Source organism: Cibotium barometz, chromosome 3 (assembly GCF_041138505.1).
Source record: "Cibotium barometz isolate CiBa-2024 chromosome 3, ASM4113850v1, whole genome shotgun sequence".
Classification (NCBI taxonomy): domain Eukaryota; kingdom Viridiplantae; phylum Streptophyta; class Polypodiopsida; order Cyatheales; family Cibotiaceae; genus Cibotium; species Cibotium barometz.
In genome coordinates this window covers 65,851,143-65,863,181 of record NC_141048.1, presented here as the reverse complement: position 1 = coordinate 65,863,181, position 12,039 = coordinate 65,851,143, and the positions used below count along the sequence as shown (strand labels likewise).

Below are 12,039 nucleotides of genomic sequence, written 5' to 3'. Positions count from 1 at the left end.
GCCACCAACAATGGCAATTTCTCTCTCATACACTTTCTCAATGTTTGATGATGTATTTTCCCTTAAAGATGTATCTATTTGCAAAAAATAGCGCCTCTATGATAAATGCACATTACATCATCAATGTATGATAATGTATTTTCCCTTAAAGATGCAGCTACTGCTTCAAGAAAAGCAATGCCTCTAGGATAAATGCACATTACATTTATGAGGGGCTAAGTATTCCATGCCCATTTTATTATAATCTAACAGTATAAATCTTGCCTTTGCTATGCTCATCAATGTATCTTGAAAGATTGGATTATGTATAACATTAAAGAGAATGCCACAAACTACAAAAGCATACATACACTTTAAATGCAACTCAGGCATATTCTGTCTTTCAAAAGCTACATGTAATGAACACTGCTCTTTACAATGCTTCTTAGTAGGTGCATCATTCAATGTATGTTCTCCTATTGAAGCATGTTAAGTAGTTATATATTCTCCTTAGTCCATTGTGAAGGTAGTGCCATATACATAGATGACATGGAAAGTCTTGTCTTTGTTTTCTCCTTGGATTATAATTTGGCATATTACTATGTAAAGTGACGTAGCTCGGAAGGAGGCATTGAGCAATGCTCTACATTAATTCCAACTCCACTTATGTGCTCATTGATGTGTGTGGTAAATTGTATGTATCTTTCTTTGTTTCAATTGCAAGAAACATGAAAATAATGAAGATTTGAAGACAAAAATCAAAGTGTAGACATCAAAATCCATAAAGAATACAATTTCATGAAGAGAATATTAAAAATCAACGTCTTTTGATCTTAATGGAAAGATTCTCACGTTGTAAAAAATATTATACATTTTATTCAACAATAAATACTTGGGAGAAACTATAAAAACCATTACAAATCCGTACACAACATTGACCTTTAGCATTCTTTTATGAACTTATTGAATGAATAATCATTCACATTTGTTGATGACATAATTTTATACAAAAAACATTGCTATTAAGAAAGTACACTCATGGGTGTCCATGCGTGCGTGTGTGTGTGTGTGTGTGTGTGAGAGAGAGAGAGAGAGAGAGAGAGAGAGAGAGAGAGAGAGAGAGAGAGAGAGAGAGAGATTATTACGATTAGAATAAACACATTATTGAATTTTGGCATTATTCATGACCACAAAACATTCAAAAATTGGAAGCCATGTTTGATGGGACACTTTAATTTCTTAAGTACTTAAAATTGTGTCACCGTGTTTTCTTCTCATGATATATATATACAATGTGTTTTCTTCTCATAATATATTCATGCTTAGCTTGATTTAGATATGTTGAGCAACTCAAAATGTGAAAGGCACGTTAAGGTTTATCTAGAAATGTTAACATGGGTACACCATCAACATCACATCCATGATAATCCTTTTGATTTTTTAGGTTTAAGGTTGTTAATAAAGAGTGTAAATGAATTCATCATGATGTTGGTTGGAGGTCAAATCATTTAATGGCATTTTAACTCAACAAGCTTCTTTGTTTACACTACAAGGTGAGCACACAATAAGAGGCCACATATAACATCTCCAATGATGGTTTATAGATTGAGAGAGAGAGAGAGAGAGAGAGAGAGAGAGAGAGAGAGAGAGAGAGGGGTGTCGACATTATTATAAGGAACTCAATTATTTCCTTAAAAGAATCTTAAGATTATTTCATGGGGTCATGAAACTTTTATGAAGTACCATGTTCACCACTCGATAGCTTTCAACTTCCAAAATGAAAACCTTATATACACATGTGCATGATCTTTTTAAACAAAGGTAGGTGAGTTTTCCAGAACATTGAAACTATGGTTTTTACATATAATAAAATCGCATTTTATTGAAATGGACATGGTTGTTTTTTGTTTTGTGTAGGAAAATAGCAAACGCTTTTAAGTACTTCTTGAACAGTCATAGACACACAACTATATGCAGTGCAGTCATAGACACACAACTATATGCAGTGTCATAATGTTTTAGTTGATCACATGAGAGTTTGTTTTAGTTGATCACATGAGAGTTTGTTTTATAGCACAAAAGCTGGAGTATAACCATATCACTTGAACTGGTCTAATTTATGCAAGTAGGAACTTTGAATTCCAAGTAGAGGTTGCTTCAACTCCACCTTTGAATACAACTTTGTTGTTGGCACCTCTACTGAGTTTCCTTGACTTTTGGTTATAGTTTCAAGTGGGATGTTTGTGCTTGGTTGACACCAAATCTCTCTCTCATATGGTGTGATGTTGTGTTGATTATCCTAAGTAGATAGGTGGAAGGCAGAAAAAAGGGTTGATGGTGGATCTCCCTCGTCCCCATGTTAAAAGTTGGATGCTCCATCACTCTAGGTGGCTCCACAACTATGTAGACACCCTTATCCATTTATGGACACACCAACATAGTAGAGCCTTTAGTATGATGCATTAATCCTCAACCCTTACATCCATTTCAATTTTCAAACGTGGAATGCTTTTGGAATTTACACTAATGAGAGCATGCCACGTGCACAACGTGGCAAACGCGTATTGGTCATAGATCTGCGTATGGGCGGCCGACACTTTTTGGCGCCCTAAGTTCTCAAAGGTCTTATAACGTAGGACGCATTTCATTTCCTTCTCTCTCTCTCTCTCTCTCTCTCTCTCTCTCTCTCTCCTGCTCACATCGTTTCTGATCTAGCTGACCTGCAACTTCCATGGCGTCCGAGAACGATGCAGTCCCCGAGCAGACCAAGGTCTTCCCCCCCAAGCTTTGAAATAAGCGTAGTCGCTACTGTCTCCTTTCTCTTAGGGTTTAAATCTCTCTTATGAAACTGTTTTAGTGTTGCAACTGTGTCTAGGGTTTTCGTTTCGCATATGCAATTGTGTCTGTTTTCTTAGTGTTTTCATGTCGCACATGCAGCTCTCCGTCTCTTCATTTTGTTTGTTTTCTTGAGAGAGAGAGAGAGAGAGAGAGAGAGAGAGAGAGAGAGAGAGAGAGAGAGAGATACGTGTTGATGACGATGATTATCGTCGTAAATCATATTTTTCACCTCTTTAGGAAGTTATTTCCGTGCTGCAAAAACATCATTGGCATCTCTGTGAGAACATTTTGTTGTGTTGAGGAGCAGAGATGACGACGATGTTGACGATGATGATGATGATCTGTGTGGTGAAGAAAATAAATGATGAAATATGTGATTTAAAATGATGATGATGATGATTTGTGCTGGAGGCATGACTTGAGAAACAAAGAGAGACGATGAGAGTTAAAAGAGAGACATCGTCAGGGTTTCTGTGGCAAAGGACTGAGATAATGGTCACTTTTATACTGGGGGATGATGACGATGACACTACCATGTGAAGACAGTGTGAGTTTTGGCCACATCTTTGTGTAGCGAGATAGGGAAAACAATCTTCTTGGAAGATTTTCTGTGTGGACATCAGCTGCTCTTTCTTTCCCATCATCAGGAACGTGGTTAGATCTTTTCTTAACGGATCAAGATTTGTTTTGTCTCACAGCAGCATGATCTTGTCTAGATCTCTTGGATACATCTTGGATCTTTCAAATTATCTTGCCAATAATTTACAAAAGATGTTCTCCTGAAATTTTGTTTTAATGCCATGTCTTTTCTCTGTTGTTGGACCAATTTAGCAGCCTCTGGAAGAGAAATTAGCTGACTTGAACCTGCAAGGGAAGGGAGAAGTAGTAGCTGAGGCAGTGGAGGAGTATCTAGATGGTGCTAAAGATTCTGCAAACATCAGGTAATTTTCCCTTCTCTCCCTGAATGTAGTCAGGAAGTCTTTTTGGGGAATTCCAGTCACCGTGCAGAATGATAAGTGTGGAGTTTGTGGAAAACTGACTAATGGTTAGTTGCTTCAAAACTGACTGAGGGTCTGTTCTTTATGTGCCTTTCTTATCTGTTCTGTCATTTTTTCAAGAGCAGGCAGTAGGGCTTTGTGCAAATAGCTTAGCCTTAAAATACCACATGGCAACATGTTTCTCTGCAGTGCTGCAGAAGTGCAAAAGGAGCTTGGTGAATGTACCGAAAAGGCATCTGAAGCCTTGAAAGAGGACCAGCCTCCCAAAGAAGGAGCCTCAGATGAGGTAAACATTGCCAAGGAAGAAGTGCAGAAGAGTCCCGATGAAGGAGCCTATGCAGTGCCAACAGTAGATCACCGATCTATTGAAGAGCCTGGGGGTGAAGTGAAGAAGGTAGATGTGCCTACTGCTATTGTGCATGAGAACGCTGATCCTGTTGGGAAACCACAGCAGCAAGGAAAGGGTCTTATTCAGTCTGTTACAGGGAAGATTTCTCAGTCAGTGAGGAGTGTATTCTCAGGCTTTGGTGGCAAGTCGGGCAAAAATCTTGAGGTAAAGACTGAGGAAACTTCAAAGTAAGCGGGCTTGCACTGCTGCATTTTCGCACACGATATTCCAAGCCTTTGCAGGCAGTGGGGGTTAGTTCTATATAGTCCTTTATCAATCTTAGCATACTCTCTCCTTATCAGATTGGTAGCTAAGGTTGTTCCGTATATATAGCATCTCATCAGTCCTTTTGCAGAGGTTTCCTATAAAGTCCCTTATCAGTTTTCCCAGACTCAGTATGTGGTTTTGTGACAAGGAAATGTGTATGGTCCTTTTGATCTCCGTATGGAGATGTAAGATATTTTTTTGAAAGGAAACTCCATAGCTGAGGAGTGCAGCCATGTAAGCAAATGTACCGCTTAAGAGGAGAGGTATTGCTTGCCTCTTAAGAAACTTGTGTCTTGTATATAAGTAGTGTTTCAAGTAGTGGAAGTGCTTCATTAATTTTATCCTGTTGTAATGTATATCTATTATTGTCAGAGTTTGCAACATAACATTTACAGACACAACCTGAGCTGATCTCTCGCAGCCTGTCCCTTGTTGGTGGGGGGTCTTCCCCATCAACCGCTGCTTGTCTGATGCTTGTTTACACCTGTTCAATTATGTATCTCTGTGCGTGTCAGAGTTTGCGTCTTAACATTAATAGACAGAACGTCTGCCTGCAAAAAAGGGGGATTTCACCCACCTCTCTGGTTGGTGGGGGATTTCCCACCATCCAACCCCTGCGTGTCTGATAGGTTGGGTATTCAACTGTAAAGAATCTGATGTTTTTAGGTCTTTTGACAAAACATAACTTTCTTTGGGCTGGAAGAATTTGTGTTACTCACCATTCACCCTTGTTGCAATTTTTTTAAAGGAGGGAGCTTAACCACTGTCATTAACATAGAATGCAATGCATCATGCAGTCAACTGCTAAATTGACAGCTAATCAAATACTTCACTGTGCTTAAGAAAAGAGAGCCTGATATGGCATATCTATCTATCAAAAAGGGCTGCCAACATGTAACACTTATGTAATGTTAACATGTGAATGGATGAGGTGATATGTAAGTTAACACGTAGATGAAATGAAGTGGGTCTCTTTGACCTTGGACAATGGTATATATACGAAGGATACGAAGATTATTAGGTTTAAAAGACCAGGCATTTCATGGGGGTTTGTGTTCTTAATGCTCGTGCTATAGAATGTTTTTTTCATCGATGTTTATATTAACATTATGAGTTTTCTGATGATTGCTGGGAATCAACCATTGCATTATATGATTATTGGAAAAATATTGTTTCTTAAGGAGGCGCATGGACCAGAATCAGTCTCATGATAAAAAAAGCTGAAAATCATTTCGTATGACTCGCGCGAGAGTTGAAAAGCAGTAGTGTGTCTGTTGTGCGGGCTGTTTTTGAATGAAGACTAGTCTGTTTGCAATGGTGCATAATCAATACCATTGCATGTCAATTCAAGAATTTTCACATTTGAAGGCTTTGTAAGAACACATGGTTATGGATGAGATACTTGAAAACCAATTATGAATGAGTCTACTGCAGGGACACATTCACACGTTCACCATAACAATGCACAGGCTACAAGCTTTGGATGTCAGCTGAAGAAGGCTAGCGCAGTTTCAGGGGCATTGAATGATCCATCATTGTGAAGAGCAGAGCTGGTCCTGGGTTGTGGTTAGACTTTTAGTGGATTTGAGACATTTTATTAATGCAGTCGTGAGGTTTGTACAAAAAGTAACTTGTAAGTCAGCAAAGAAAGCCAGGAGCCAGGTGGATATAACTTACTTGCCTCATTTCTGGAGTGTTCAAGCTGGACAGTGTAACAGTGTATACTGCAAAATTTGGGTGTGATGTCTTGTGGTGCTGGGAACAAGCATTTTCTGGGTAGCAATCCTATTTGGTCACATCAAACTTGAGCTGTGTGGTGCTCCTTGTAAAAGACCCAACCTAAAGAATGTATTGTGTTAGTAGTAGGTTATGCTAATTTATGTGTCTCAGAAATTGATTCTTTTGATTGCGCTTCAGAAATTGTTTTTTGGTTTCCCCATTTGCTATCTTGGGTGATAATGTATTAATGCCCTTTCGGGTGCCATGATCTCCCCTCCTGGACTCCAAACTGTAGCCTCTTTCCAACTTGAAAAAAAAAGGTGCAAACCTCTCCCTATCAAGACTGTGGATGACGTGTGTGAGGGAGGGGCGCAAGCATGCATCCATCAACGTGTGTGCAGAAATCTAGGAATCTTCTATACTATTATTTTCTCTCTTCTCCCGGTCGTGTGGCCACCTTCCCCTAAGGCTATGTGGCCAGCTCTCCAGAGGAGCGTGAGGCTCACACTTACACTCCTCGGGGAGCTTACAGCTGGATGGGACCGGCTTCTGGGCCTGTGGCGCTGCCCTGTTGGAAATGGAAGCAGGGGAATTTGTCCCACAGTGCATTCTGAAACCCTAATCTTCTTTCCCTTCTACTCTGTTTTTGCCCCTTTGCATGATGTGAAAACCCTGATTTTCTCTCTGCAGATAACCAAAACCCTGCTTGTCTGGTAAAGTCTTTCTGTTCTTTGCTCGCCATTGCCAGCAGTAGGTTTGATTTCGTCTTCATCTCCCAGGGAGATCTTCTCACAATAGCCAGTAGCAAGAACACTTCATCTTCCCCCCGTGTTTTTGGTCTCAGATTTGCTGCAGGGGGGTTTGTTTCTCTGCGAATGTCTTCTCCAGAGAGCTATCTGAGCTCTGCAGGCGATGTCCTTGGGCCTGGCTTTCCTGCTGCTCGAAATGAAGAGGCTGTTGAGACAAGCCAAAGTGAACCGGAGGAGGAGGAGGAGGAGGAGGAGGAGGAGGAGCAGGAACACCAAAACTTTAATGCGCATGGTACCGCTGGCAAGAATGCTCGAAATGAAGAGAGACTGTTGAGACAAGGCAAGGAGGAGGAGGAGAAAGAGCAGGAGGCAGCAAGCAGCAGCAAAGAATCTGAGGAGGAGGGAGAAAGGCACATGTTCGAGGACAAGTTCTTCAAGCTCAGGGATATGGAAGTGTTTCTGGTGAAGCAGATGCCCTGCAAGACTCTGCTTCTCCCCTTGGACATGAAAGTGACTCTTCTGAGGTGGAGGATGGCCTCCAATAGTCACTCTGCTGCTGGCACAAGTTACAATGATAAGGGCCCGATACCCCCATAATGCACTCCTGCGGAAAGGCAAGCCTGCTCTGAGTGCCCTTCAAGAAAGACCAGTCCACTCTGTCATATTCTTTCTCGAAATCCAACAATAAATGGCCAGATGTTGCCTGCTCTGCTGAGCCCACTCTGCAGCCTCAAAGAAGGTGAAGATACTGTCCAAGATGCTCCTAACAAAGCCTGTCAAAGTGTCGTGAATAAGCTCTTGGAGGAACGGGCGAAGTCTGCTGCAAATCAACTTTGTCAACCCCTTATAGGCAATTGACAATAAAGTGATCGGCTCCACTGTTGCAATTCCAGCTCCACTATTGGGCACTGATGACATTAGTGGGGATGTTGTAGTATCTAGTCCATACTATGCATAATGGAGTTGATGGTTATAGTGTCTTGTGGATGGACTACCACGAGGTTATAACTTGCACATTCTTATGAGGTGAATTTGGGCTTGTTCCTGGATTCATCTAGGTATATATAAACTCAACAAGTGATAGATACTTCTCCTAGTCTGATTTGCGGTCAGAAACATAAGATTTTAGCAAATCAAGCACCGTTGAATTTGCAATTTCACTTTGCCCATCCGTCTGAGGATGATATGTCGAAGAAAAATTCAGCTTGGTTTCCATATTATCAAATAGTGCACGCCAAAAGAGACTAGTGGTGCGAGGATCATGGTCCCCCACAATTGTCTGGCATGCCACGATGCTTGAAGATTTGGGCCAAAAATATCTTCGCCATATGCTCTAGCTTTATGGTCTTCCACATTGGAATGAAATGTGCTTGTGTACTGAACTTGTCCACAATAGTCCAAATAGCATCATTCCCTTGCGTTTTCGGAAGATCCATGATAAAATCCATGGCGATACTTTCCCAAGGCTAATTCGGAATCGGTAAAGGTTGAAGCAACCCTGGAGTCTTATGCCCGTCAAATTTGACCTTCCGGCAAACCAAACATTGGCGAACATAATCATCAATGCCAAAAGAAATACTTCTCCAAAGCCTGCGTAGTGGCAAGAATGCCTCTATGTCCTGCATAAGGTGGTACATAGCACTCTTCCAACACTTTTTACCTTAAGTTTTTATGCACACAAGGGCGCTTGTGCATCATCAAGTACCCATCACGTATGGAATAATTCGGGATTGAATTACCCTGCTGTAAATCAGTCCATATATGCTAAAAATTATCATTTGTGTGATAGGCATCTCTCATATCTGAGAGGTCTTGATGATAGGCGACAATAATGGCATGAACTTGAGGCCTTTAGGAAAGCGCATGAGCCACTACATTCTTCTTTCCAGGAGTGTGTAGAATCTGAAAATGAAACATAGAGAGGAAATTTGCCTATCTTATATGCCTGTTGGATAACTTTGTGTGAGTAAGAAAGTACCGAAGACTTTGATGATCCGTCTTAACGGTAAATTCAGCTTCCAACAAGTAATGCTTCCACATCGTGAGAGCATGAATAAATGCTAAAAGCTCTTTCTCATAAACCTGCAAGTGAAGTTCCACATGTTGCAATCGATGGCTTTCGTATGCAACAACATGTCCTTCTTGGTTTAGTACAGCACCAATACAATCTCCAGAAGCATCACATTCAATGGAGAATGGTTTGTGCAAATCTGGCACAATCAAAACCGGTCTAGACATGATGGCTTGTTTTAAACTATGAAAAGCCTTCTTTTGTACTCACCTCACTAAAAAATTGCCTTTCTCTTGGTGAGATCATGTAATGGCGAAGCAATTTCGCAAAGTGCTTAATGAAGCGTCGGATGTACAAGCGTAATCCCAAAAAACTTTGAATTTCATGTATCGTATGCAACTTTGGCCAATCCTCAATTGCTTGCAATTTGACCGGGTCCATTCGTATGCCTTCCTTTGATACAATGTGACCAAGATAGTAAATTTCTGATAAGAAGAATTCACTCTTCTTACCATTTATGTAGAGCTTGTGACTACAAAGCTCTTCGAACACAATAGCCAAGTGCTCGCGATGTTGTTCATCATCTTTGGAAAACACAATGATATCATCAAAGAAGGTTCCAGTAAACTGTCTATACTTTCTGAAAATCCTTTCCATTATCTGTTTGAACATGGCCAGTGCGTTGGTAAGTCCAAATAGCACTACCAAGAACTCATAAAGTCCAAATTACGTTTGGAAAGCAGTTTTATGTACATCTTGCGGTGCCACTCATATTTGATGGTAATCGCTCTTGAGATCAATTCGGCTAAAACAAGTTGCATCTTCCAACTTATCAAGAATGTGGTCGATACGCGGAATAGGAAATCTGTTCTTTATCGTAACCTTGTTAAGGGCACGATAATCGACGCACATCTTGTATGTTTCGGGCACGATAATCGACGCACATCTTGTATGTTTCATCCTTCTTTTGCACCAATAACACAAGTGAACAATAAGGAGATGAGTTGTGTTGTATAAACCCTTTCTCAAGCAAGTCATTTACTTGTGCCATAATCTCTTCTTGTTGGCTAGCACTTATCCTGTATGGAGGCCGGGTGGGCGGTGTGCTACTAGGTATCACATCAATTACGGAGATCTTCGAGACGCTTAGGTGGTAGTTTACTAGGCAGCGTATCACGAAAACAATCACTATAGCTATGTAGGAACTCTACTCGCTTTCAAAATAGTTGATCAATATTTACTCTCTCATGCTCAGCACTCTCTTACAAAAACCAAGTAAGAACAAGTTGCTTTCTTTATTACCTTATTGACCTATACATGACTAACAATAAGTATGGTACTTCCTGGAGTACCAGCATCTATAACAATCTCTCTACCTCTATGCATGAACGAGATCTTCTTTTCTTTGTATGATATCTTTGGCTCCATACGAGCATACCAAGGCATTCCCAGCAAAACATCACAACCAGTGAGAGGAGCAACCATAAAGCTCTCATGATCAAGGTAGCCCTGTATGTGAATGCGGAGCTTGCAAATGATTGGCGTTACATTCAGTTCTTTATTCTCAAAAGTTGCATCTGCATCCATTTGAGTGCCATAATTTGATACATCCAATCCTATGGCACCAGCCATCTGAACATAAATGAAATTGTCCGTGGATGCATTATCAAAAAGAAACAGTGCGGGTTGATCTTTTAGCTATCTCCATGCTTTACATACGAGTCTTTCAATCGAAGTATGTCACAAAATTCCTTGCAGCTTTTGTTTTTCTATTGCTCATGTGTGGCATGTGGAGCTTGACATGACATAGCCTGACATGGTGTGTGTGGCATATGGAGCGTGACATGACAGTACAGTATGGCTCATGGAGCTGGATGAAGTAGCCGGAAAGGAGATGTACTCGTTTCTAGATGGTTTGAGCGGGTACAACCAAGTCAAAATGGCCCTGAAAGACGGGGAGAAAATAGCCTTCATCACAGAGTGGGGTGTCTGTGGGCAATTGTTATGATGTTTAGCTTAAAAAATGCACGTACCACCTTCCAAAGAATGGTGAAGGAAATCTTCTATGACTACCTTACAGATTTCATGAAAGCTTTTGTGGATGATTTTAGTGTTTTCGGAGATAAAGCTGAACACATCTATCATCTGAGATTATGTTTGCAGCAATGCAGAGATACAAGGTTGAGATTGAATCCAACCAAATGTGCATTTGCAGTAAAGTCTTCAACATTGTTAGGACACATCGTGTCAGCCCAAGGATTGGGCATAGAACCAGCTAAGGTGAAGGTCATATACAAAATGTTCACTTCCCAGAACATAAAGTAGCTTTCTGGTGTTAAAGTGTTTTGTGTGCAAGTTTGTTTTTGCATCGCCCTCTGATTTTGTCTGAAGACTGAGGCCGGTTTACAGGGTTCCATTGTCGAGACATCGTCGACTTTCTCAAGGAGGCGAGCTCGTGATTGCTTTGGGCGGAAGAATCGCCAACTTTCCTAAGGGGGCGAGCTCGTGGTTGTCTTGTGAGAGTCACATCAAAAGCTTCAACATGTGGAAAGTGAAAAGGAAGTGCAGGAGGCAGTACAAGACTGTGTGTCTGTGCCTGTATGAGGTGAAGAGAAAAAGCCGAGGATGAATGTCAAATCCCCACCGGATCTCCTCGTGATCGTTCCTGGTACGAGACTCGAATCTTGCAAACAAATGAATAATCAACAAGGGGGTGCAGGCCTGACTCACCTCCCAACCATGACAGCCGTGGGCAAGCCCACAGTCTTGGCTGTCCCCACCGAGCCACGAGCTGAGCTAACTAGGTTGACGTACCGACCAATCTCCTCCTCGTGACGTCTCATACCGCCACGAAGCTATCCTCATGGGCCTCGAGATTGCTGCCGGCCTTGGCTGCATAAAGCAGGTGCATGTCTGCACTAGATCCAGGCTCCAAGACCATAGAGCTCTCACAAACTCGCGAGACTCTCTATGGTCTTGGAGCCTGGATCTAGTGCAGGCGTGCACCTGCTTTATGCAGCTGAGGCAGGCAGCAATCTCGAGGTCTGCGAGGGTAGCTTTGTGGCTGTATGGGACGTCACAAGGAGGAGA

General features: G+C 41.4%; 1 protein-coding gene across 3 annotated transcripts; it reads left to right on the top strand.

The window, feature by feature from the left end:
• The first annotated feature begins 2,597 nt into the window (after positions 1–2,597).
• LOC147640418 (uncharacterized) lies at positions 2,598–4,811 on the top strand. 3 transcript variants are annotated; one of them, XM_086780316.1, is made up of 3 exons: positions 2,598–2,749; positions 3,652–3,758; positions 4,005–4,811. In XM_086780316.1, the coding sequence occupies exons 1-3, from the start codon at positions 2,711–2,713 to the stop codon at positions 4,393–4,395; spliced, it is 537 nt and encodes a 178-aa protein (XP_086636442.1). In that variant the 5' UTR covers positions 2,598–2,710; the 3' UTR covers positions 4,396–4,811. The 3 variants fall into 3 exon arrangements, with proteins under 3 accessions (XP_086636442.1, XP_086636435.1, XP_086636453.1); XM_086780309.1 differs by having other exon boundaries at positions 2,602–2,749; positions 3,649–3,758; XM_086780327.1 differs by lacking the exon at positions 2,598–2,749 and adding an exon at positions 3,093–3,364.
• The last annotated feature ends 7,228 nt before the right edge of the window (positions 4,812–12,039 follow it).

Bases quoted from the DNA above. Each gene is read 5' to 3' on its own strand.
- LOC147640418 (XM_086780309.1), top strand. From the start codon at position 2,711: ATGGCGTCCGAGAACGATGCAGTCCCCGAGCAGACCAAG. The intron at 2,750-3,648 runs GTCTTCCCCCCC...GGACCAATTTAG, and splicing joins CAGTCCCCGAGCAGACCAAG to CAGCCTCTGGAAGAGAAATT. The intron at 3,759-4,004 runs GTAATTTTCCCT...GTTTCTCTGCAG, and splicing joins AAAGATTCTGCAAACATCAG to TGCTGCAGAAGTGCAAAAGG.